The sequence below is a fragment of the Dicentrarchus labrax genome, unplaced genomic scaffold (genome assembly GCF_905237075.1).
Source record: "Dicentrarchus labrax unplaced genomic scaffold, dlabrax2021, whole genome shotgun sequence".
NCBI classification, from domain to species: domain Eukaryota; kingdom Metazoa; phylum Chordata; class Actinopteri; family Moronidae; genus Dicentrarchus; species Dicentrarchus labrax.
The window spans coordinates 18,355,696-18,382,798 of record NW_026136709.1 but is presented as its reverse complement, the minus strand read 5'-3'; the positions used below and the strand labels follow the sequence as shown (position 1 = coordinate 18,382,798).

Here is a 27,103-nt window from a genome sequence, read left to right as displayed (position 1 = left end):
ACTCCCAATATAGCTGAAATATGAGTTGTCTGTAGGCACATATAATGTATAATGTTACTATGTAATAAAAAGAAGCACAATATGCCTACAAAAAGTCCCATGCAAAATTAGATGCACTTTTAAAGAAAACTTGACCTTTTGCGAATAGTTCAAGAGTTAAAACCAGAACATTGATCTTATTAGAAGATATAAGTCAGTGTATACCAAATGTAATCCTCTGTAGATCTATAGTCTGTGTGCATTTAGAAAGGAATTTCAACATGTATCCAGAATATTAAGTCAACTGTCAGCAGCAGACAACTGGTTTTGTCCGGTGCCTTCACTTGTAGGTATCCAATGACCTGTATGACTGCTATTCATAGAAAGATTCCCGACATGTGTGGTTAAACCATTCTCTTCTTTCAGCAGGTCTATAATATGCTCTGAATATTTAAGAGATTATGTGTCCTCAGTGTCTGGTTGGTTCAGTGTGAATCTATAAAAGTCACACCTGTAATACATAAATATTAATGAGCTATAAGAAGGAAAATAACTTGATGGGTCACCTTAGAGCGGCGATGGAAGAAGAACTCCAAGGTAGCAATACCACAGACTCTAATATTAAGTCCTTGCATACAAAACAAAATATACTTAAAGTACAAAATAGAAAAAGTACTCATTGTGCAGAATGGCCTATTTCAGATATATTATTGGATTATAATTAGTAATGAGTAAGCATCACTAATGGTAAAGGTGGGGCTAATTTCATGTACTTTATTAATCTCTAATAATAATAATCAGAATTAATGAATTAAATTAGGCTATATTTTATATTAATAACCTGAATTTACAAAGTAACTAGCAGCTAATGTCAAATAATTGTAGTGGGGGGGAAAAAATGGAAATACTCAAGTAAATAAAGGTAACTCCACCACTGCCTTATATGTATACAAGCATTTGTATATAAAAGGAGCACAGTATTGCAATATGTAGTGGTTTCACTGTATCTGAGTCACAGTCTCGGCCTGTCTCTCTGCCTTATCTTTTTTTAAATATCCACATCTCCCTCTCTCTGGTCTGCGGTCTCTTTAAATCCAGATCCAGTGGACGGAGAGCTGCGCGTCCTCACAAAGTTGTCTGGCCGCTGTGATTGCCCGCACTCAGCCTGATAAACAGCTGCTTACCATTTAGCTTCACTTCACAGAACTTTTCCTCCAAAGTCCTCGAATCGGGATTTCTTTTTCTCTCTGTGTGTGTGTGTGTGTGTGTGTGTCTGTGGATGCTCAGATATAGAAAGCCCTGCACCGCTGGAAGCTCAAATCCGGATTCTAGGTTTTTTCTTTTTTCTCCCCTTTTTTTTTTTTTTTTTTTTTTTGCGTAATGCTGAGGCGTCCTCTGTTCAACATCTGGATTAACTATTTGGAGTCAGAGCTAGCGGCCCGACACAAAACTCTTGACTGTCTAGCCTATCTTTATGGAAAGACTGCCCTTTTTCTCTGGAATTTAACTCCTTTTGATAACCCGAGTTTTGCGCATAGATTATGTATTCTTTAAAATGGGTGCGAACAATGGAAAACAGTATGGAAGCGAGGGTAAGTGCTGCAATTACCACTTTTAAAACACGTTTTTATTTGAATTCCACTTGAAGGAACTCTTTTTGTTAAATCAAACTAGACTCCACCAAGGTTACTGTGTTGCTGTTAACTGTTTCTCACTGTTGTCCAACCGAACTAAAGACAGAAAACAATGTAGCACTTTCTTGAATATGCCTGTGAAACATTAGTGAGCTAGCTTAAAACTAGCACTATTCCCTCTATATGTTTAATTTTCTTCCAGTCAGTGCTGTCTCTCTCTTTAGGTAGGGTTGAACTTACACCGAACTTCATTCAAAAACCTTCCAATTGTGAGGACGTGTGAGTGATATGGAGCTTATAGCGACGTTTGACTTTAATTCGCCTACTTTTTTTAAATGCTTTTTAAAGATGTGCAACGTTTATATTCCTCATATAAAACAAAGAGTGACATCTGGTGGTCGAGTTTTAAACACTTGAGCTGTTCCAACATTTGAAGTTTAACCTAAAACTCCTGCTGCTTTCAGACCAGCCACTTCTTCTAAAAAAAAATCCCTTGAAAATGTACTTTTATTTTCTATGTAACTTCAGATAAAAGTCATTTTACATAGTGCTGTAACACCATTGCAGGAGGAAACATACCTTAGCACTTGCACAGGTATTATTTGATGTGCCTTTTGAGTTTAATTTAGTATAAAAGGTGATGTTTTAGAGCAGTAATACAGTTTAAATCAAATATCAGCTCACATAATCAGCCACAAAACAGCTGACTTAGCAGGGCAGCCAGTTCATCAGACAGTAGCTTCATTTATGGCACATTTTCTTTTTAAAGGGCGTATTCCTGTAGAGTTTAGTGGAGGTGGGTCAGAGAGTGTTTGGGGCATGTGGGCACTTAAGTCAGTCTTATCTTGATAAGAGCCAATTCCAGACATTTTTTCTGTCCACAGCCCCTGAACCAATTGTTCTTTGAGTTGGCAGCCATTTTGTGCATATTGGTCAATGCCATATGATTGTGATGTAAACAAAAACATGTAGCAGGACAGCTTGAGGAAGACACAGAATAGTTATATTAGTGAAAGATGCCATGTTGATGAGTGTTAGAGGAGACAGCATGGCTTCTTACAGTGGACACACCTCAAAGTAATTTATTCCTACACACTTATTAGTAATGTTTTAGCTCAGTACGTATTTTTTTTTTATGTCAATTAGCTCTCCTCCAGCTGATTGTTGTCTTAAAGGATGAACTTGCACTGCAGAGATTCTGATCATGATGAAAACACAGATATTGTCCCTGCAGCCTCGATTTCCTCTCTTATCTATTAGTGAAAATAACTTAAAATAAGCAATATGGACCACTGATCTTTGACCCCACTCTGTATCGATAATGGGGACAGTATTGATCTACAAGACAGACCTTAGACGAGAACATGAAACATTCACTGTCCATCTCACGCAGCTATCCGATATATCCAGAAAATTGTTTCACCCAACTGGAATGCAGCTTAAACTCAGGGGGAAAACAACATTTTTACATTTTTTTTTTAATGTGATATTATAATAACCAAAACCATATCTGCTGTCTCTCATACCACAGCACTGATACAATCTCCAACCATTGCATTAATGAGCCTGGACAGTCAAACTTGCCATCACTGCTATAGGCATGGACTTCATTTAGTTAGTACCAAGAATATTAGTCTCCATACCCCCCCCTTACCTCCTCAGGCTTTTTCATCTAAATTCTATCTTCAACAGTACTTATTCAGAAAAACTGTGGTCCGACTCTACCAAACACATCACTTCTGTCTCCAGAGTTGAAATGTTTGTATAAATAACATTCCAGTGTGCTCTCTTCCTAAGTCAATACCTGCAGAGAAAAGATTGGAACTCATGATGTTAAAAATAACAAGTGGACCAGCTCCACCTAGGAATCCAGCCTGCTGAGGTACACGAACAGATTCTATCGCAGATTTGAGTCCTCCTCGAGCTGAAATTGCAACATACCAACCTCTTTATAACTCAGTTGGGTGGAGAAATTATGATGCAGGCTATGCAGATTGTAATCACCTCTAGTGATTCACAGAGTGTTAATTCTCCCTTTCATTGCAAGATGGAAAAAAATATTTAATGGTTGGCACTTGGTAAGATTGCACCTCTTTGATGTACAACATGAAACACAAGCATTAAACTCCAAACTCAGTCTAGTGCAAACATAGACTTTTTGTTGATGTAAAATTGGTAGATGTTAAGATGATGATGTCTTACTTCCTCAGTTAAAACCATGATCTTTTATGTGCTGTCAAGCATTTGTTTGATGAGTCTGACTCTGAAAAACATATATTTGATATTTCTGGTTTAAGTGCAAGGATACATGAAAACATTCTGGGGTAAGCCTATAGCGAGAACAGTAACATTAAGTGCTTTGATAACATTTAATGTGAATAATTTTGCAGATAAAAGTGCCTACTGTAAGCTACTCCGTCAGAAATACACGCATCTTTGTTTGGCTGCACTGTAAACAGTGCACATTGTGTTTAGGCCTGCAATTAATAGCTTTTGTCATCACCGAATATTTGACCAATTAATTCAGAAAATAATGTGACAAAAATATCCATTAGAACCCAAGCTGACATCTTCAAATGTCTTGTTTTGTCTGATCAACTGTCCACACCCCAAATATATTCAGTCTACAATTATAAAAGACTAAGAAAATCAGCAAATATTGACATTAGAGAAGCTGGAGCAAAAGAATATTGGCATTTTTTCTTTAAAAAAACACTCATAAAACCTAATTAATGATCAGATAATTGCAGATAAATGTTCGGTCAATTGTTACTAATTCATTAATTGACTAAAAAATTTGTGGGTTTAGTTGTTTTGATAAAAAATGTAGTCAATAATTAGCTTTTTTCTAACCACAATCAGATTTCATGCTACACACAGGCTAGTAGTTTCTGTTGAACCCTTTCTGTGTAGGCAGTATGAAAACAGTAGGGAATGGCGGACTCCGCCACTAACAGTGAATACTATGAGGTAACTACAGATTGTAAATACAATGATGTGCTGTTTCTGAGAAAATACTGACCATTAAAAGTATAAAGTCTGCGATATGATTCCATGAAAATCTTAAAGTCACTTTAATATTCATACATTCAAATTTATACATTTATTTAAACCACTCTTGTTTGACAGAACAGTATGTATGCTGTCATCACCCTGATAGTGTCTAAGACCAGTATCTCACTTACAAGTGCAGAATTCTGCAATCGGTCTGTCCACATCTGTTTTCAAGTGTGACTCCACAATTAATTACACTGGTCGCAAATATGCAGAAACTCCACCAACACATTATATAAGCATAAGACAGGAAGCAGGAGCTTTTCTGCAAGTTGTTTTTCCACGAAAGACAGAAAACAATCCACTTTGCACAGATCCACATGCGTCAAACAAACAGCCCTGCAGAGTTCCTCATGCTGAGGAAAAGAATTCTCCAACCAGCTACATACTAAAATATATTTGCTTGTGTTTACCGAGTTACCCTTATGCTTTCTGCTCTGCTTAAATATTAGAAAAGTGGCGTTAGGTTGACATCTGCAAGCTCCTCATGAATTTCTGAGTCATTTCTGGGGATTGAAGGAGCCTTAACAGATGTGCCGGCTCAGTGATGTCACCACAAAATGTCATTCACACTCTTACCATACGAGCTGCGTTGGTTTAAAATAATTTCATACGTATCCGTGTGATCGTGTGCCTTTTGCGCGGCCTGGGTTTGGAGTCACAGGTTGCATTTTTCCTCCCTACACAAGCTTTCATATTTACGACTTATTTCGGGAACTGTCTAGTCTGTTTAGGTGGCTGCGCTTGATGTGCATGTGGCTGTGACTGTTTGGGAATACCTCTTCGGCCTGTCGTGCTGGGTGAAAGACGCATACTCAGTCTCAGGAAAGCCACAAAGCTGCATTTATGATCTGACAGAGGAATGAAATGCCATAAACAACTACTCCACAGGCAGCCTGCAGTCACCATGGCAGTCGAGCCTGTCGTACTCTGGCAACAGGGGCACACATTCAGAGAATATCTCTTTGAAACTCAGCTCTCCTGTGTGCCTGTATAGAAATCCAAATCCTAAATCCAATAATACAAGGATAGCTCATAAAGTAAGAGTTGTAAATTAATGTAAACCTAATAAAAAGCACTTTCATGTGTCTGTATGACCTAAGACGTATGCTGCTGATGACATTTATTTGTAATCATTCATTAACTGATGCTTGTATCTAGCGGCAGGAGTGTTTCCAAACTCGACCTCTGTGGATGCGAAGGCTGAATGGGATTTCAGGAGACATTATTCTTCGTCCAAAACATCAGAAAACGGACACTAACCAGCAGAGACTTTGTGCGTGTGCCAGGGCTAACCATTCATCCAAAATTGAGGAACATAAAAGTCATGAAAGCAGAGAGTGATGGGCTTTATATTTCCTTACACTTAATACCTCCTTACCATATTGAATACATCATCACAGTTCAATTCCACCTTATCTCAAGACAGACACTCTTGGGGATTTAAGCATAAAAAGTGTTTTCTCAAATCAAAAGGGCAGAACCTATAAATCTGGACTGCAGTTTGTCATCTTGAAGTTTCTGTGTCCCAGCAAATTTTGTTTTTCTTCCCATTCCCCCTGCAGGTAAAGGGAGCTCAAGCATCTCTTCTGACATAAGTTCGAGCACAGATCACACACCAACTAAAGCCCCAAAGAATGTGGCTACCACCGAAGGTAAGGCATCTGGTGCTCATTAACCAAACTCCCCTCCCTTCTTCTTTCCCTCTTCTTCTTCTTCCCCCCTCCCACCCCTCTCTTTCCTCCTCATCCACTATTATGTACTGCCTATTTTTGGAGAGAAACCTGCGTGTTCCTGGGATAACCCTAAATTGAAAACAAACTCACAGCTCCCATCAGAACCCAGAAACCAAAGGCATTTCTTGGGCTTTGTTTGAGAAGAAAAAAAACACTTCTGGCTTCTCATTGTGGAAGAATGCTTATCTAAACTGTGGTCGTATCAGGCTCAAAGCGTTGCCAGGGAGGGAGGTACGTGTGCTCGAGAGAGAGAGAGGAGGGTGAGAGGGATTTTGCTGGAGAAGGTGTGGGGAGTGAAAATGGGAAAAGAGACCTTCTGCTCGGACGTTGTTGTTACTCCTCTCCATGCAGCTCTCTGGCTCCCTCTTACCTCCCCAGCCTCCTGCCTGCCAGGCAATCTTTCAACCCTGGCAGACCGACTGTAGGAAACACTCCTCTTTGTCAGGAGTGTATGTGTTTCGAATGTAAACTGTATGCTCGCTGTAATAGTTCAAAAATAATTTGCAGCAGTTTAATGCTTTTTGAATCCTCCTGTCAGCAGTTGTCTTGAATGTGGATCTTTCTGATACATTTTAACCAGTCTGTCAAAGCACAAACTTCTTTTATTTCGAAAGAACAAAACAAAATCCCGTAGTTGAAGCTTGAAGGTACTGCAGTGCCAAGTGCTACTGTATATCCCCACTGTAAAAAAAACTTCAATTTGAGCTTGTTCTCTCTAGGAAATCATAGTTGGTTATAAAAAACATTTGTATTTTCATAAAAATATATATATATTTCAGACCACAAGTTCTCAACCAAATGCCTTTTTAATTCACTTCTACAATAAACTTGCTTACATGAGCAAAATCTTGAGCAAAACCAATCCAACCTTTGGTTTACCCTAACCAGTTTACTACTACTAGTGCTATGAGTCAGAGTTTCTATGACATAGTCCCCATGTGTTTCTGTTTTTTGTTGTTTGTTTGTTTACAAGAAAACTCTGCAGGGTACAAACATTTGAACTTATTGTAGGATATCACTGTAAGGAGATATTCACCATTTAAACCTGAATTAATTCAATCTTTTGACCACAGGTTTGGTAGGGCAACAAGCTAGAAACACAACATGGACATACTATAAGCTTATAGTTGGTATATAGTTAGCAAACAGTTGCTCATTTTCACATCCAGCAGACACAGAGCAGCGTTAGCATTCATTGGCATGTCATGTTTCCGAATTTTAGCTCTGTTTTTGTTCGCCACCACATCCCGAGGTAAATGTCTGGCTCTGTAGCTGCTAAATGCTCAATTGTGTTCACCAGCTAGACGCTAAGTTTGACCGGCAGCTGTCGATAGTGTACACTGAGCTTTTAAAAGTGTGTTTACACAGAAAACCGCCTACTACTGCTGCTGCTGCTGCTGCTGGATGCGAGGTTGATGAGAAACAAGATGATAAACAAAGCAATGAGCTGAGGGACACTAATGCTGCGTCGCGCTGAGGTGAACTGCAGAATTGGGTGTGGGAATTTAAACTTTAAAGGACCAGTGTGTATGATTTAGTGGCATCTAGTGGTATAGTTGCAGACTGCAACTCCCTCACTTCACCCTCCCCTTCCAAGCGCGAAGGCTACTATAGGAACATGGCAGTTCAACATGGTGGCCTCCCTGAAGACAGTCCGTTTCATTTGTAGGCTCATCCTAAGGTAACAAAAACACAATTCTATGCACTAAATCACTAAAACAGTTATACATATTATTTTCCATTTCTGTTAATAGATCCTCCTAAATGTTACCTTTAAGCATTTAGTATAGCAGACTCATTTTTATTAGTTATACAGCACTTTTTAAATATGTCCTTGCAGTTATCAGTAAAATGAATATATAGCATCCTACAGCTCATTCACTGCATGTCTCACAATGCTGTACAGGTTCGCTGAGTGTGTTAAACTTCCACTGAGCAGGAAATGTTAAAGGAATATGGGTCAGAAGTCAGTAGTGAAAATTAAATCTCAGAACCCAGTGAAGTAATCATGACTCATTGATTTTGATCAAAAACCTTATCAAACCCTCCACAGACACATTATGTTAGGTCTCTCTCCCTTTGTTCTGTGGTCTCTTGTCTTTCTCCGAGTTGACCAGTGACTCACCGACCGGTTTTGCACGCTCATACACATATGTACTCACCCCGTTCCTCTCATGCATTGTCATCACCAATCTTAAATTTGCTCTGGCATGATGAATGTAGTATTCTTGTGGTTTGGAGCTGCCCACAAGAAAACAAATACCAGCTACAGCCTGTGTTTATAACTGCCACTCATCTGAAGATTTCAAGGTGTTCTGAGAGAGAGGAGGAAAAAAGGAGCAGGGGGAGCAGCTCCTCACGAGACATCCGATGTGCTTTTTGGTTTCACGCAAGATGTGTGTCAATTAGTTTGTTTTAGTGAGGTTAATTCACTGATTAACCTCACTAAATGTAGGGTAAGATGTACCGTCCTCCTGCGAGTGTGCATTAGGACGAGGCAGATTGCTGTTACTCATTCAACTCCACTGGAAATGCTGACTCACTCGGATCCGTCCATTGAGGAGCTGCTGGAAGTTCACCCAGAGTATTTTGGGGAAATTGATAATTGTCCTGAATGTGTCTGTTTGGAGAACAACCTGTGCAGATAGGAATATATAGTATAGACCATGGCCAGTGGCTTCCCAACCATAATTTCCCTCCTGTGTTATGACTGAAATTGTTATTTTTTTCTCCATGCTAAGTGGGAGTAATTACATGGTCTGGAACCGCCACGGCCACAGGCAAATCCCCCCTCCTTTAAAAGACACACACACATGCACATACACAAATACACACACATGCATACCGTGTGTGAGTTCATGTACTTACACACACACACACACAGTGGCAGATCACACAGTCTTTGCCCACCTCGTCCTGTGGTCCACTAAACTAATCAGGAAGCAGTCTGGGCTGTTTCCCCACCACACACTGGGAGTATTCATATTAGGGTCTTACACAGCATCCTCATGCTGCAGCATTGTCACTGCTGCTGCATTAATAAAGTTAGTTACTAAGTTAGTTAGTGAGTTCACTGCAATATCAAACATCCAAATATAACTATATATAATGACAAATATTTTCTAGTAGCAGTCACAGTATTATACATCTACATTATTTGAGCTAACATGCTTTTATGCACATTTCTAAACAAATTGTTTACTGAATGACAGAAGAAAGAACAATCAATGAAACAAGCAGAAAATGTATTAAGTAACTGGCTAAGGTAACTGGTTTGTCCATGAACATCTAACATTGTGTCCATTTTTATCTTATTAAAAAACGTATGTTGTGGTTCCCAGTAAAATTGACAAAAGAAAACAAAGTCATTTTCTATATCACTGACACATTGAACAAATCCAGACTGACATACCACGCAGTTTCAGCATTATTCATGTAAGGCGATGCAGTTTTGAGTAATTTTTGCCTAAATAAATAAGACTTTTTTCTACATAGAGCAGAGGAATATAGTTAAAACCGATACCACACAGTTTCTTAAAATTGTTACACTTCAGGTTATGAAAATACTTTTTACATGTAAAGTAGTCAAACTGATATTTAATGCAGTGAACTGTGCTCCACTGTTATGTATAACATCATTCTCCTTTTCTTTTTAATTACGGCTTGCTTGAAATTATATTTTGGACAACTGAACCATACAATCCCACTTAAAGCCACAATATAACTTTTGACCTGGTGCCCATAAATATCAATTACTTGATAATGGCAAATGTTAAAACACAGTGTAATAGCAGAGAAGAGTCATCAAGTCATGTTAGTTTCACAGCAATATCTATCTATAAGTTAACTAACAATGACATTATCCACCATAAGCTGCTGGTCATACCAGAACAAGTACGGTTGTATCTGCAAAACCCCTGCAAAAGTGTACTGAATTGAGAAAGAGCACACTTTAATGCTTATAGATTCAACTTTTCATTTGTAAAAGAAAGATTAATCCCTCTTTCAAAAGATGCCCAATGTTCCTTTAAAGCCTTCCAAACCAGCACCACTGAGAATGAATGGCTGGAAACTACACCAGTTCTAACCAAAATTGTTTCATTTTTCTACAAATCAAAATTTATGCCACCAGAAGAATCTGAAAGATGCCATAATCATCTCCAAACTCTTCATGTAGTGACTTTAAAGTCAATAAATCATAATATTGAAATATTGTCCAACACTAATATCAGCATACAGATGGAAAGTAGGCCTATCCTCCTTCACTGGTCCAATATGTATTCCCACAAAATCAACATTAGGAAGTTACACTCATTCTACTCCCGAAAACAAACCGAGGCGGGCAGTCATCTGGCAAGTTTTTGCGACGCGTCTCTGTTTTCATTTATTATTTAGACGGGCTTGTGGTGGCCTGACCCAGTTGAGTTTCTTATTAGCTGCAGACTGAGAGGCACAGTTCTTGGACAGTAAATCCTTCCTGTGGGATGAAACTGAGTATCTCCCAGCAGGGGTTACACTGTGACCCTGTCTGGGCCTCAAGGGTTTGCTTTGGCACCGCCGAACTCAGGGTACCTTAGGAATGTGGCTCAGACATGGCAGGAGCTCAACTGACAACACCCCGAGATGTTCGGCCCGCTTGCTGTTACTCTAAAAGACCGGTTTGATCCTCCTGTATCTGCTGGACCCTGTGCCAAGCTCTAGCTACTGATGCAACGCAGACTCAGGGGTGTTGATCATGTCAAAGCAGCCATGCTTATAGGGGTCAGCTCCTTCACCCATTTATAATGGCACCAGGAAGGTAGCTGGGAAAAGGGAATGGTGGGAACAATGAACGTCCTGGCTTCCTTTCTGTCTGCCAAGGACCAAAGAAACAGTGATAACAGTGAGGGGGGAAAATCTTACTCTGTCGGTTTCACACCAGAAAACACTGTAGTAGAAGATTACACTGCAAATGTCACGATTCACAGATCTTTGTTTCCTGTTTAAAGTCAATATATACAACCCTACTGTACAAGCACCTAATGCCAAGATTAGAGGACTCAATATCAGGCCAATTATGGACCAGTCAAACATGACAATTTGTATTTGTCATAGTGCAAAACATCAAATTCTGCAGGATGCTTTACAAGTCCCTGACATAAAGATTAGCATATTTGAAATTCTTTTAAAACATCTACAAGGTGTTCCGTGTCTTCAGTGCACAAATACAAACATATACGATATATATACCCATTCAACTTTGCATGTCAAGCTGGTTGCAAAATCAATCATTTTAACTCAAGCCATGGCCCTGTTTACACCTAGGTGATCCGATCACAAGTGAACAGCTCTAAGTTCAGGTGAGAATGCGTTGGGACGCATTGAGATTCAACCGCTTAGACAACATTCGGAGGTCTTGTACGCAGGACCCCCTACTCAACTTAGTTGTTTAAAAGTTTAAAACAATAATGATCGACAGAATGTGAAGAAATAACAGTTGTGTCATTATGTCAAAGACATCTATGTGTTGCATTGCAGAGAAAACTTTTGAAGTTAGCATGCTAATCAGCTAGCTTCGGCCTGTCCTGTCTCATAATACCTCTTTGTACCTCAAGAGACGGTTGTGAGTCACTGTAGTTTCCAGTCTGCCTTCAGTCCAACATCACCAAGGGGGTTTTCTTGCCTGGTTTGGCTCCTGGCACCCCAGGGCTCACCCGGCCCCCCCAGCTCAGCCCTCCGGAGGTGGGTGCTGACGGACTTTTTGAATTTGACCTATTTGTTGTTCACTAAGGCGTTTTCGTGAGTATATGTAGTGAAATCTTTAAAGCTATAACTTTGAGGTACTTGTATTTGTATTTCCATATAATGCAGCTTTATACTTTACCATTACGCAGCTTTATACTTTACCATTACGCAGCTTTATACTTTACCATTTCAGTGGGAAATATTGTAGTTTTTATTGCACTACATGTATTTGACAGCTATAGTTACTTGCTTACTACACCCACACAGGTGTTTTCAATGTGACTTTTGACCTAATGTTTTTTTATTTGACTTTAAGAAGACAATGATGGAATCACACTCTAATATAATAACATTATCGCAATACACACTCCTAGTATTGATCAGTCATAGTTAACAGTATTCCCTAGCTGTTGTGAAGGCGCCGGCGGTGCAAGGGTCAGCTGCGCAGTCTAAACAGCCCCTCCAGAAACCTCCTGTCTCCAACATGTTAATATTTTTGCCCTCCCAAAGGCAACAGATTCCTCACACTCCATCTGTATACTAACCTTACACGCTGATGACCCATTTACTTGTGTAAACCCAAGCAGATATATAGTGTTTCACTGTTGATTTTTGCCCTGCCAGATACGAAAGAGGCTGCAGTGAGGTGTTTGTGTGTGTTGTTGCCGTTGGGACATTTTAACTGCAGGGAGAAGATTTAAGTTGTTGTCCCCCACTTATGTTGTAAAAGTAATTTCTATCATTCGTCAGTAGTCTTTACTGCAGTATATCTTTTAAGCCAAACATCTTTTGAGCTGCTGTGACAAATGTATCTTTTTTTTCTAACAACTCAATCCTGCATTTGTTCTGCTGTGTTGGAAGTTCTCTCACAGGCAGAGAAGTTTGTTTCGATGTTTTTCAAGGGAAATGTTTGCCAGGTAATTGACTATCTTGTTGAGGATTAGAGGAAATTGTTTTGTAGATTTGCTTTATGCACATAAATCCGCAGCCTGGAGAAGTTTGTAAATGCAGGCCGTGCTGGTGGAAGGAAAAGCCTTTTTCACCATTTTGACTTAGGACACAAAGCAGCCGCCTGCAGTTATTTTAGGACCTTTTCAACAAGCCTATAGCAATTGCAATGTGAAATATCAGTGCTTTACTTCTCATCCTCATTGGAAATTGTCTACGTGAAGAGAGAGAACACAGAGAGGCAAAGAATGCCAAAGCTGTTTTCCCCAGATTTTCTCCATCAGCTGTCCTCGCTCCTCCCCCTTCCTTTTTACCGCTCCAAGGGCCAGGAAATCTGAGCGAAAAAGCACAGAACAAGGCGGCGAAAAGAAAAAGAAAACAAGTGAAAGCAGTTTAGTTGGAAGAGGAGGGTGGGGGTGAAGCGAAGGAAAGGCAGTTCAGTGGGCTCCATCTCATAACTCTTCTCTGATTACTGCTCCGTCTTCTCATTCTCTGTCTCAGGGAGGAAGAGCTGGCCCTGTTGTTTTGAATGCGTTTGCCATTTTCTTCAACAGGGTCACATTTTTCAGTTCTACTACAGGAGGATGTTTGACAGGAGTTGGGAAAGACGCCACCTGGCCGAAACGCACGCTTGCTTCCTGTAAGATTTTGGCTCGCGAGCAATGTTTTTACTGTGATACACCTGGGTCTTCGGGCTTTAATGTGGCAGTACGGCTACAGTTGTGAACCAGCTGAACTGACACATTGGACTTCCCCTCCCCTCTTTTCATCCTGTGGTTTGTTTCATTACGTAAGCATGGAAGTGTCAGTTGTGGCTGAAGCTGCAATGGCACAAAAATGAGGGGAAAATCTACACAGCTCTTGAAGGTGTCTTGGTTGGATAAATTGAACCATGTTTTTTGAACAACCAGAGCAACTGAATTACTTTGAACTTTCATACGAAGGAAAAAGATCACTCGAAAGCTTTTGTTGATGGAAAAAACATTCATTTTGGTTGTCCAGGTTGTCCTTTTTCATGACTCAGGTTCCATCTTAGGCCTGGAACATCATACGTGTCAGGTCCTTGATAGCCATCACAGACCCTGGACACTACGGGGACAATGTTTAAAATACAGGCTTCCTGGATGGTAGGCAAACTTCCTTTAAGGGCTTTTGAGGCCTGAAAGTGGCCTAGCAGAATTATTCTGCGTGTCGGTGGTGAACTATAGCTGACAGCCGAACTGGAACTGGAACATGCTAGCTCTCTGAGCTTCTCTCTATTTATTTTCTACCATTTACTCCCACTTAGCATTTTGTCAACATAAGTTACTTAGGATGGAAAAAATCTCTCCAAGCTAGCAGAGCTTGTTAGCATAATATATAGTATTTGTTACCGGGACAATAAGTTCATATGGTTTAAAATGCATGCATATTTTTTTAAATGCAGATGTGACCGGTAACTTTCAGACAGTAATAAAGAAACATGATTTATTCTGACACAGGGAGGCAAATTCATCGTTTTTTTCACATTTAGTAAATTTAGCTTTCTTGCCAAAAGTGAGATAAGAATTTCATACCATTTTAATATGGAGGTACAGCCAGCAGCAAATTAGCTTAGCATAATTAAGCAGAGGGCTAGACTAGTTAGTCTAGTTAAACAGGCTAGGTTGCAACCTGCCTACTAGAAGCTCTACATTGCACAAATAAACAAGTTGTATGTTGTTTACAGAAATTTTAAAAGGGCAAATTGTGGAATTATGAGTCACTTTTTTTAACTTTGGACAGAGCCAGGCTAGCCGTTTCTCCCTGCTTCCAGTTGTACAATGTAAGCTTATCACCTGATGGCAATAGGTTCATATTTATATATATTTATATTACTACAGAAATGAGCGTGAAATCAATCTTCTCATCAAACTCTTGGCAAGAATAAGCGTATTCCACATATCTCAAACTATTTCTTTTAGTTCATTTAAACACATAAAATAAAAAGATTTTTGTGAGACTATACCCTTTTCTTCAAAAATAGAAGAAATTTTCTCTTTCAATAAAGACTCTTCTACCATTTGATACAAAATAACGTCTTTCTGGAGTTAAAGTGAACTCTTTTTTTTTTTTGTCAGGCGTTTATGACCGCAAAAGTTCCAGCACTTCCCTTGTTCTGTTGCTTCAACCACATGAGATCATTACATTTGCTCCTCATCACAACCAAATCAACCGTTTAGGCCAGCGCTCGCTTTTTTTCCATTCCTGTCTGATGTGCACTTCTTCTTGGTGCTGTGCGTGGCCAACGTTACCCTCCTCTGCTATTTAACATGACTGTCACTCCACACTCTAACCCTCCTCTCACACTGCTGCCAAACCAGATAAACTGTACAGAAAGGCATGTCATGCACATGATTCTCATATTCGCCCAATCTTTGACATCCTGATTTAACAACCTGTAAAAAAACAAAAAATTACATCATCTTGAATTTCAGTGATTTGCCAAAGGCCAGATCCATTTTGCATGGTGCCAAATTGCTTTTGGATCTGAACTGTCATCTCTATTCTGGAAAAATCTGTGCTGTGATGAATAGACCGACACAAGTGCTCATTTTCTGAAGGAGTGCCTTTGAGCAGATCACGTCTTTAAATGTGGCTTTAAGATATCCGAGCGTCTGCTGTCCTCCTCAGCTGAGGATTTATAAAGTGACGAGGGCAGAGTGGGGAGACGTTTGTGTCTTTTGAACTGACAGAAGAGCTTTAAGAGGCGGAAAACTCCCTTGAGGAAATTAGTCGTGTTGTGGGGAAAGATTGTTGGCGTATGTATGGCCGAATCTGCTGCTGCGCGAGCTCCGAAAATGAATCTCGAGACTGAGTGAGTGTGAGAATAGCTGCAGTCCAGAAGTACTGGAGTTGTGGGGGTTGTGTGGAGAGAAGGAGTCTGTTTCCTGTCCAAGTGTGCACATTGTAAAGGAACCAGCAGGCCCTATTGTCTTTCAGGTTGTCCAGTGACGTAAGACCTTCCTGTAGTGAAGGCTTTGCTGATAGCCCGGCCGCCACACTGTACGCTAATATCAACTTCCATGTATTCAATAAAACCCAAGACAGACAGATGTTTTTTATCCCAGGAGTTCTCTCTCTCTCTCTCTCTCAGTCGGATGTTTCCCTTTAAAAAACTGGAGCATGTAACCGTTTAGTGCTGATAAATCAATTGTGCTTTTGATTCTCTTTCTTTTACTGCCTGGTTGTTTTTTATTAGCCGATACTTCATTTTTTCTTACACTTCACCCCTCTTGTATCGATATGGATTTGATTTCATCACTTAATAGAAGAAAATGAGAATCTCTTGATTCTCTCAGATGCACAACACCACCCTGTCACGGTCTTGGCAGGGAGGAGCACAGTGAAGCTTGCAGAGCAGGAACATGTCACAGGGCTAATGGCATTGAGGTAATGGATTGGTCTGTTCTGCCAGATGCAGCAGTAATAATCCTGCAAGCTCCAGACAGGGTCTTAGCAGAGCTTCACAGCACTGCAAGATCCTGAAAAGAATCCCTATAGCTTTAGTTTATGACCAGACTGCGTCAAAGTCTGGGTTGACCCTGCCTGTGCACTTGTCTCTGTCTCTGGTAAAGTCTGCAGACTCTTTTGCCAATTTATCTTCCCTCTTTCTTTCCCTCTTGCCCCTATTTTCTTTTAGAGGCCCTCAAATGACTCCCTGAAATCTGTTTTTGTGCGATTCTTTTTTTTCAAAAGTTCATCAGGTTTTTGTCATTAAGGCGACATCACTCCGAACATCCAGCTGCGTCCTCTTCATCACGCAGGCGTTTTTTTGTCTTTTCAGTGATCACTTCGATTGATTTACATTAAACTTCTGGTTTCAAAGCACGATCCAGATGTGTCTCAGAAGTAAGGCTAAGTTGATGTTAATAGGATCCTGCTGCAGCACTGCTGTGGATCAGCATAGATTTGGGTATTAGTGGCAAATGATTTCAGCCAAGTATGCCTTGCTGTGGCTATATGCACATTCAAAATGCATGAGTTTCTCTTTCATTTCACCACTGTTCCGTTGTTCTTTGTCCAGGGTAAAGACCAGATGTTCCACTGTTTCTCCTTTGATTTCCTAAACCAAACTGAATCTTCCACCATGTGCACTTACACTCCCTTCAAGAGCACTTTAACAGCTGCATGGTATTTGTTCTGTTAATGATAGGTTTGCACTGATACAGAGATATAAAACACAACACCACTGCTTGATTTATACAGATTTCAGCTGTAACGGAGAGTTACAAGAACGTTTATTCTTACATGCGTAGAGTTTGGAGCTGCAAGTTGTAGGCTATGCTCTGCACACTCCTAACTCATGGTCGACTTACTGGCTTTATCCGGAGCTTTCGGTTGTATCAGGTGGTCTTTATTAACGGATAGAGTTTTCGTTGACACGCAAGCTCATCAGCTGTTATGGTTATCAGCCATAGCACGTCAAGGACTTCTCATGTCTGTTGCCTTGGAATTTAAGCATGAAGTTCATTTTTGTCCTTGGAAACTGTAGTGGGATTAACTCAAGGGCCACTCACATGCGATACAGTTGAAAGCTCTATAAAACAATATTACAGTAACAGCTCTGCTTAACACAGTGGGTAGTTATAGTTTATAGTTTTTATTTGACAAAATTAGTTTGACTTTTTAAATAATATACAGTACAACGATATTAGTAGTCACACCCGAAATAGTAGTGTTTCATTTTTTAAAAGAAATTATATTATATTTTTTGTGTTTGATTAACTGTGTTTGTTCCTTATTTTTAAATTGTTTTGCATTTAGCCTCCACGGCTCTTCATTTAGACATTGTCTGCATGGCTTGCTTTGAAACAATATGTTTTCTTACTATAGAGCCGGGACTGTGTGTCTAATTGCTAAGATTGAATGTCCTTGCAAATGTCTGTTGTGTGAGAATATGGGAAAATGTGGATTGCAAATGCATCAGCAAAAAGGTTCACACACCAAAAAAAAAAAAAAAAAAAAAAACTAGTAGAGGTTCTTCAGATGCTAAAAGGAAAAAAAATATTTCATATCCAGAAGTGACACATGCATGAAAAAGTGAATGAAAAGTGAATATTTTGGTCATAAGATCATTGTCAGCAACTTGAACAGTTCTTATTGTGTGTACAGCATCGATGGCTAATGGTGATTGGATAAACAGATGCCGTGCTAAGCTAGAAATAAAAAAAACAGATAGATAACACCTGGGTGTCCTTAAAGAGACCCAGGTGCTATCTATCCAAAATCCACCAAGAAACTGTGAATCTGTCTTCATTTAACTTCTCTCACCAGCTGTGTGTGGAAGTGTGACTGAGGAAAGGGTAAGGGGGGGGTGGGGGGATGGGGTGGGTGTAGTCTAATTAGTAGCACTGTGTTTCTCCCCGGGATTGGAGCACTCTTATGATCAGTGACACATGTAATTACGCAATTTGGAAGTTGCTCATTAGCCAGTGGCAGAAGAGTTTGTCTCCTGCGTGCAGAATCCATCACAATAGTTTGGATTTGGACAATAAAAAAATAAAAAAAAGCCTCATTCATCCATCAAAACTAATGACTCAAGAAATGCGTCTGCACACGGCCCTGTGGAAAGTCTGATCTGCTGGATGTTGATGCGATTTTTGCATCAGAAAGACTAGATCTTTTTGTTCTGATGTCACAGGACTGATATTGGAATCCAGATTCGTAACCCTAAATAGATGAGATTATATCATTACTATTCTTATTATTTAATGAAAACAATTGAATAGAACAGTTGGCAAAAAATATACAGATTTCCACTTGTTTGTCTAACTCTGTGTTGCATAGTGTGTGGTTCCAGGCATGCTGGATAAATCCACAATCACTAGGTATTACCTTAGGAATCTTGCAATATTTGCAGTGTACTTGAATAAACAGGAAAAAAAACCCTGCACCACTATTGTCATGACATATTTGGACAGGTGTGTGAAATTTGAAATAGATGAGGTGTTTATAATGACCTCAGACCATTAAATCCTTTGTATTAAGCTAATGAACCCGGGCCAAGATAAGCTAGATGACCTCAAGGAAATAATCCTACAAATTTAAAGTTTAACTAATAATAGGCAGACCACCCACCAGAATGTGATGGATTAAACCCCAAACTGAGGTCAACTGTATCCCACAAGAATGATTAAATCCCAACGTCCTCCTATAAGCTGAATGAAATTAGTTTGATTAACACGCAGCGCCGGTTAGGCAGCAGCGATTGCTCGAACCTGGACGCGAGTGAGAATTTTAAGGCACACGAGAGGGATTTTTTAAAGTAGTCGTGAATCGGTGGACATGTTCCCGAGAGGACGAGTCTGTGGATGTCATCAGAGGCCGGGCGGGGAGGCAAACTGGGCCAAGGTCTGGAATACAGATCTGCAGGACAGTCATAAGGACGGTGTCACTGCCCAGTTGTCTGTCCATGCACACAAATCCACATGACAAGCAGGATGCTGTCCATTTGTCATGAAGATGCTGACATACACTGTGTAGAAGCAGCTGACTGTCGGTCCTGAAGCTTCCATTAACCAACACGGTTCAATCTACATGAGCAGGACTAGAAATGAAAAAAGTTATTACAAAGTTATCACAGTGTTGATAAAGTTTTAGCAGTGTACAGGAATCATAGGTGGATATCGATAAATACCTAAAGGTGACTCAAGACTTGGACTATTCTTGACCACAATTGGACCCTGAATATAAGGAGCCACAGGATCTCAACTCAGAAACAAAATCAAGTGCCAAAAGTCCATTTCAGCCATTCCTGTTTATAATTCCACACCATCTGAAAAACTAAGATTAGAGAAATTAGACTGCTGAAGGATTAAAAAGTGACGGCTTTGTTTGAGTTGAGTTGAGTTTCTCTCAGTTTTGGCACACGTCGAGACAACAATACAAGAGTAATTGTGGCCTCTCCTGCAAAATATCGAGGATCTGATGAGTGGCTTTTTTTCCATTGTTTTGTACATAACCACATTGAAATAATTAGCCAATTACGTTTAGCTACTCCCACTAGCTTTCTCTGTTTGTCTCTCTTTATCTGGCTCTTAGTTAGCCTTATTGGGAATTCAGCTCCATAACTCAACTCATTTCGATACTAGTGACAGCCACGCCTTGCTTACAGTCTGAATTACTTTAATACACTTAGGGCTTGTCTTTCCCCACCTAATTCCTCTCCAATAGTTCCCAGATCATCAGAAAGTACTTAAACATGGACTGTTTTAGGGGTTTTGGAGATCTACAAACCAGGGTAAGTTAAAATGCAGGAACATTTTTCGATCTCTGGAAAAGTTCTTGTGCTGCTAAAGGACCATGTGGTGTTCTTGTTATTGTGTCCAACACATTTTAATGGTAAGAACTAAAGTGAAATAACTGACCAAAATGGATTAATTGTCTTTTTCCCCCCATGTGGCGCTAATTGCGTCATCACTCTCTACCGTTCTGTCAACAAGTCAACAACAGCCATAAATTCTACAAGATCAGGAACTTTGAGGAACTACAGCCCAGAAACACTAGTTTAGTGGAAAAGGGCCAGTTGGTGTTTTGTTGTTATGTTCACTGCATTTTAATACTAACAACATAAATTTTATCTTTTGAGGTATGTTCCCAAAAAAGTTTCTGAGTTCTTGGAACATTTGTTGGAGTAAAATAATATTAGGCACATAAGTAAAAGCCTTAAATCAGGACATCAGAATATATTGCCTTGCGGAATAATAGTCTTAACTCAAGAACAGTTTCAGCACTTTGTAAATGTTTTGTTAAGACAACTCACTGGAGAAAATTGAAAACTAGAAATGAATTAATTCTAGACGTGCCCTTATCATTACACAGCTCTGGTCTCAAACAGACTGATCTTTATTTTGAAAGATGATAACGCCTCATTTCATGCACATAAAGCCTGCAGACTCGTAGTTGGACAGCTGTAAGTGACATCATACTCGTGACTACTTGAAATGCTTTTAGCGATGACTATCAATCCAACTGAACTCCTCGAGATTGGACAAGACAAATTGGAGGGCGGGTGGGGAGCCACAGATAGGATCAGAAAAAGAGCGCTCAAGTGTCCCAGTGTGATGGGTCGGTCCCGGGAATCAGATCCGATGCCCCGGCTCGCGAGGCCGAGGGGCTCCGCCGTCTCACGCCACGGTGATGGGATCCAGCCACCACTTCTCACAGCTGCGGCTTCAGGCGTGGCGGCAATCAGTGCACATCTGTCAGGAGGGCCTCAGTGTTTACACAGGGCTAACTGTACATTCACAGCTCCAGCACCAAAATCCTCAGCTGGTCGCTTTGAAGCCACAGAGTTCATCTGATGTACAGTCCCTGTGACTGCGGCGCGAATGCCGGGAAGATAAATGTGACACATTTTTTCCCCAACATCCAAGAACATGATAACAAGATCCATGGAAAGTCCTTTCCATTGATGATAAAAGCCGGTGTGGTTATGGCCCCATCGCGATGAAACCTGCACTTTTTGACCCATTTTCTTGGCTTTCTGTCTATTTCTCTTGTTCCCACAAATATAATGTGGTATTATGTCATTTCCAGCATGGATGCAGTGAAGATTAATGGAAGAAATGAATTTCAGTGATCTAAAACAGCAACGGTAAAGATCAGGATTTGGTATGAAACACAACACTGTGGAGTCATACTAATAGAGGAAGTGAGACTAGTGTCCAGAGTGCCCTGTAGCCACAAAGCATATTATGTTTTAAAGGGGCCATTCCACCAATCTAACACATCAGCATCGGTTTACTGGATAAAGGGGAACTCCACCAATTTTACACATCAAAGTCTGTTTACCGTTCTTGGGAAGCACTACGGCATATTTAGAAAAGAAGTTGTATACAGCCCTTTGTGGCTCCAGGGGAGCTGTGTGAAGTCTGACAAATGTCCTCATGTGATGTCACCTGAGTCATCGACGGTTGGGTTTAAAGACTACAAGTTTGAGGATGACAAAAAATCGGGGATGTGGAAAAGTGAGCTTCCCAGACCTCTGAAGCCCACTCCTCATCTCTGCTTGAGGCTAGTGTCTCGAAGCAGCCGCTACTAGCATAACACATCTCAATCTGCGAGTTGTTGGTTCAATTGCAATGTGGGTGGCGTAGGCTGCTGAATCTGTGCTATGCTAAATGCTAAAAAGTACTCTTCTGAGGAGAGTCCTACTCAGCTTGAGAAAACAGCTGTATAATGTCTTCTTTGGCTCTGAAGGGAGATTTGACGAGTCTTGAGAAAACAACCCCGGGGTTATCTCAGCTTGGGCTCGGAGACTATGGTGTCTTCACAAAAAGCTTGCATTAAAAACTGGGAGCATGGAGTTCAGAAGATGTTGGCATCTACCAGACAGGGAGGATCTAATAAAAAAGATGTTATAGGTTGCATTATTGGAACTGTAGGAGCTTATGTTTTTGGTATCTGACCCCACTAAGGCTAGAGTATTTATTATAATAGTCTTCCCTGTGAATGAAATGTACTTAACAAATAAGATTGCCTGTATATGTCAGCCTCTCATGCTTCAGTTTTGACCATTTTGTTTTCCGTCTATCTCATGTGAATTCCCCGACCTTATGGAAGTGCTAAAACACTAAAATACTGCAGTACCCTTTTAAAATGCTATGCTAGTTTGTTATTGCATGGAAACTCTCTGCTTCGCGGTAGCTCACTAACGGGATCACCATTAGCTGCTCTCTCCATGACAGAATGGTCATTGAGGGCATGTTTTTTTTTTTTTTTTATATTGTGAAAAAGTCATTCTGGGAAATATTGGAAATTAAAAGTGCATGAGTCACATTTAAGTATAGCGTTAAATCACAGTTTTCATTGCAAAGTTATTCCTGGAAAGCACTGAACCTCACGATGATATTAAAAAAATATTTCTTAAGGTGGATTTGTCTTTTAATTGAAGCTGCAGTCTACTCCACATTCAAGGACGTCGCTGAAAATGAAGGTCCGAATCTAAGTTTAAAAGTTTTACATTTGAGAGACCTTTATTCTTTTTGTGAAAACATGATCAGAAACTGCTTTTTGTCCCCCAAATGACCAGGTCAACATGACACCTAAAACTGTTAAACCATGTTAAAGGCGTGTTCTGTGTGAGAAGAGGTTTTGGGACCTCCCAGAAGATAAAACTGATGGGTCCCGAGATGATTAACATGGTTGGAAATAAGAAAACTAAAACAAAAGAACCCAGACCAACGTAGTTTTATCTCTTCAGAGCTCATGGACATTTGAAATAAGCCCAAAAAATTGGGAGTGACTGTAATTAGAGCTTCTAAAAAAAGGGATTTAACTGAACCTAAAAGGGCGAGATTTTCTAGAACCTTTTTTTTTTTTGGTCTTCAAACACTAATTCTGTCCCATCTTTTATTCAGGTTTAGACTCCAGCACACGGACTCTGAGCACCCCCAGCCCTGGTCTTATCCTACCATCCAAGTCCTCCTCCCTCTCCTCACCAGCCCTCTCCAGTAACGGCCATGAGTCCAACTCCTCTTCCTCCTCCTCCGCCCCCGCCGAGACCGTCGCCGTGGTCCACCCTCAACCTGGCACTCACACACGCTCCCGCCAGTCGAAGAGCCACCACCACGCACCCATCGACCTCCTCCCCGACCACACCCTTCTGCAGATCTTCTCACATCTCCCCACCAATCAGCTGTGCCGCTGCGCACGCGTGTGCCGCCGCTGGTACAACCTGGCATGGGACCCGAGGCTGTGGAGCACCGTCCGGCTAACGGGGGAGCTGCTCCATGCCGACCGCGCCATCAGGGTTCTGACCCACCGGCTGTGCCAGGACACCCCGAATGTGTGTCTGACCCTGGAGACGGTGATGGTGAATGGCTGCAAAAGGCTCACCGACCGAGGGCTGCATGTGGTGGCTCAGTGCTGCCCGGAGCTACGTCGCCTGGAGGTCGCCGGCTGTTATAACATCTCTAACGATGCTGTGTTTGAGGTGGTGTCTCGCTGTCCCAACCTGGAACACCTGAACCTCTCAGGTAAAAAGAAATACACTTGTCATACATTATAACAAGAAATCAAAGCCATCTTCCCTCGATTGGTGGCTAATGGTAGGCTCATTCGGTTTTATTGAGGAGTGTCTGCTACCCTACATCACGCACATGTGTGGCTTTACCTCAAAGAATTCCTCTCCTCAGTCGCTCTCAGTCATTTCTAGTAAAGCTGGGAAAATCATTAGAGGAGCAGGAGAAGCTCTGCCAACCTTAAGCTCCCATGTGGGAGAAGAAAGGCTTTCTTTAGCTGAAAGCAGAACTTACCTCAACGTGAGTAAGGAGAGCGGTCTGCTGCTTTCATTAAGGAAGTGACACAAATAACATAGAGTTGGACAGAACTCTGGTGGCAGAGCAAGGTCTGTACCATTAGCATCAGGAAATAAGCCCTTTGTTGTAAAAATAGCCTTTTAAAAATCTGCTGGGTTTAATTTGAAAGGCACAGAATAATCAAATCGAGTCTCTTAACCGCTAAGAACATCGGTTGTTAGCGGTTAAGATTTTTCCCCCCTGAAAACTGATCACAATTTGGTTTTCATGGAGTTGTTTGCACTCAAACATTTTCATTGCTTCTAGTTGCATGCATGTAGTCAGGTGCAGCAGGTTTTACTCTGGCGCCCTCGAGTGGTAACTCACAGTTGCTCTTAGCCTTCAGAAGTGAAATTGCCTTGTATACCACATTTTTTCATGTTCGTCTTAAAACAATACACACATGCCCGTATGGACAATGAAATGAAACTGTTTTTGCTTGCTCTCATCATTCCTCCTGTTCATACCAGCCACCAAGAGATCCCTTCTTAATGTGCTTTTAAAAGTGATGGGAAAGAAAATCCACTGTCCGTGTTTAATGAAAAATGTTTTCATGGGGCTGAAGCTGGCTGTCTTTTTTGTCTTTCCTGAGCTGTGGTGGAGTGACTGATCCAAAGAGGGAAAAAAATACTTCCTTCAGCTAACTCAGACTGCTAAAGCCTCAACTTAGTTTCAGTTAAACCATGGAATGTACAGACTGGTGACAAATTAAAGGAAAAACCAACACGAAGTCAGGCCCCCACAGCCAAACAGAGCCACCCTCACTGTCGGGGTCAAGCATTCGGGCCTTCTCTTGGTGCACTCTCCCACTGGTTGAGAATATGGTGAAGGATGACTCATCTGATCATATCACTTTTTTCCACATCTCTGTAGACCAGAGCCTATGGTTTTTGTACCACTGAACTCTCAAATATGCATCCATCTTTGTAATGAAAGGTCTATGCACTGCAGCTACTGTAATATCCCTCAGACAAAATCAGAATTAACTTGGCCAGCTCTCAATTTTATAGATGACGGCAAGCAGAATATGGGTTGTTTTAAGACAGACTTGAAAACTTTTAACCTTATCCTCTAAATAAGAACGTCTACTTTAGGATAGTAACCTCTGCTTCCTCTTCCTCCAGGCTGTTCCAAGGTGACATGTATCAGCCTCACCCAGGAGGCCTCGCTCCAGCTGTCCCCCCTTCACGGCCAGCAGATCTCCATTCACTACCTGGACATGACCGATTGTTTTTCCCTCGAGGATGAAGGCTTGCGAACTATCGCCTCCCACTGCCCCCGCCTAACACATCTGTATTTGCGCCGCTGCACCAGACTGACGGATGAAGCCTTGCGCCACCTGGCTCTCCACTGCCCATCAATACGGGAGCTTAGTCTCAGTGACTGCCGCTTGGTAGGGGATTTCGGCCTGCGCGAAGTCGCCCGCCTGGAGGGCTGCCTGCGCTACTTGAGCGTGGCCCACTGCACCCGCATAACTGACGTGGGCATGCGCTACGTGGCTCGCTACTGCCCGAGACTGCGCTACTTGAACGCGAGGGGTTGCGAGGGGCTGACAGATCACGGTCTGAGCCACTTGGCCAGGAGCTGCCCCAAACTTAAGTCTCTGGATGTGGGTAAGTGCCCGCTTGTGTCGGACAGTGGGCTGGAGCAGCTGGCTATGTACTGCCAAGGCCTGAGGCGAGTGAGTCTCCGAGCCTGCGAGAGTGTGACGGGCAGAGGGCTCAAAGCTCTGGCAGCCAACTGCTGCGAGCTGCAGCTTCTCAACGTGCAGGACTGCGAGGTGTCGCCAGAGGCTCTGCGGTTTGTCAGACGCCACTGCCGGCGCTGTGTCATCGAGCACACAAACCCCGCTTTCTACTGAGACGGGGGAGTTCTTGGACTGGTCCTCTGACAAGTGGATGTTCTAATATTCCTGCAGTGGAGTTGGCAGAGTTCAGCGGCCGATGTGTCAGAACTGGTTGAAAACTGGTGTGCAATACTGGCCAGAATTTGTCTCTTTAAATCCGCTTGGTGGCTGTTAATGCTGTCCTTTGAAAAAGAAAAAAAAATACTTCCGTAGAATGTATTTAACATATTTATCTGTAAAAAAGCAGAGAAGTGCAGTATTTCAGTTTAGTACTTTTTTTTCAACATCACAATGTAACAACATGCTACAACACTGAGCACTGGGTACAGTTGTGTTACCATTTAAAAAGCATTGTTATATATTTTATTGGGTCATCACCTTAAGGCCCTGAAACATAACCATTACCATACATTACTACATCTATTTATAAACAGCAAGTATCTTCAGACTAAACCACTAAGAATGTAGCTATAAAGCAGCAACTAAAGCAAATCTGGTGATTTAGAATATTTCTCAGTTTCACTTTCTTTATGTTGTGTGCATATGCACTTTACGCAACTGTGCTGACAATCACTTCAACTGAGCTCAAAGTGTCATCATTATGTCAACTGATTTGCTGTAAATTAAACGTTACTATTAGCCAGAGGTTGTTTTCTTTTTACTGCCCAATAGAAACAAACTGTTATGGGAACAGTGTTGAAAATAAACAAGAACACATTGCTGCTATAACTGTGCCAATAAATTTCTTCAAAATCCGCCTCCACAACTGCGAGTGTTTTACTCAAACCCTCATTACGGTCTTAAAGGATTTAAGCCTGCACATGTTTGTGAGTCATTATGGTAACTGAGGAATATCTAGGA

General features: G+C 41.1%; 1 protein-coding gene across 1 annotated transcript; it reads left to right on the top strand.

Moving 5' to 3' along the window:
• Window positions 1–1,082: 1,082 nt before the first annotated feature.
• LOC127369658 (F-box/LRR-repeat protein 7-like) lies at window positions 1,083–27,008 on the top strand. The gene is made up of 4 exons (XM_051411223.1): window positions 1,083–1,571; window positions 6,233–6,322; window positions 23,458–24,075; window positions 25,521–27,008. Exons 1-4 carry the CDS (start codon window positions 1,535–1,537, stop codon window positions 26,255–26,257), a joined length of 1,482 nt encoding a protein of 493 aa, XP_051267183.1. The 5' UTR covers window positions 1,083–1,534; the 3' UTR covers window positions 26,258–27,008.
• Window positions 27,009–27,103: the final 95 nt, after the last annotated feature.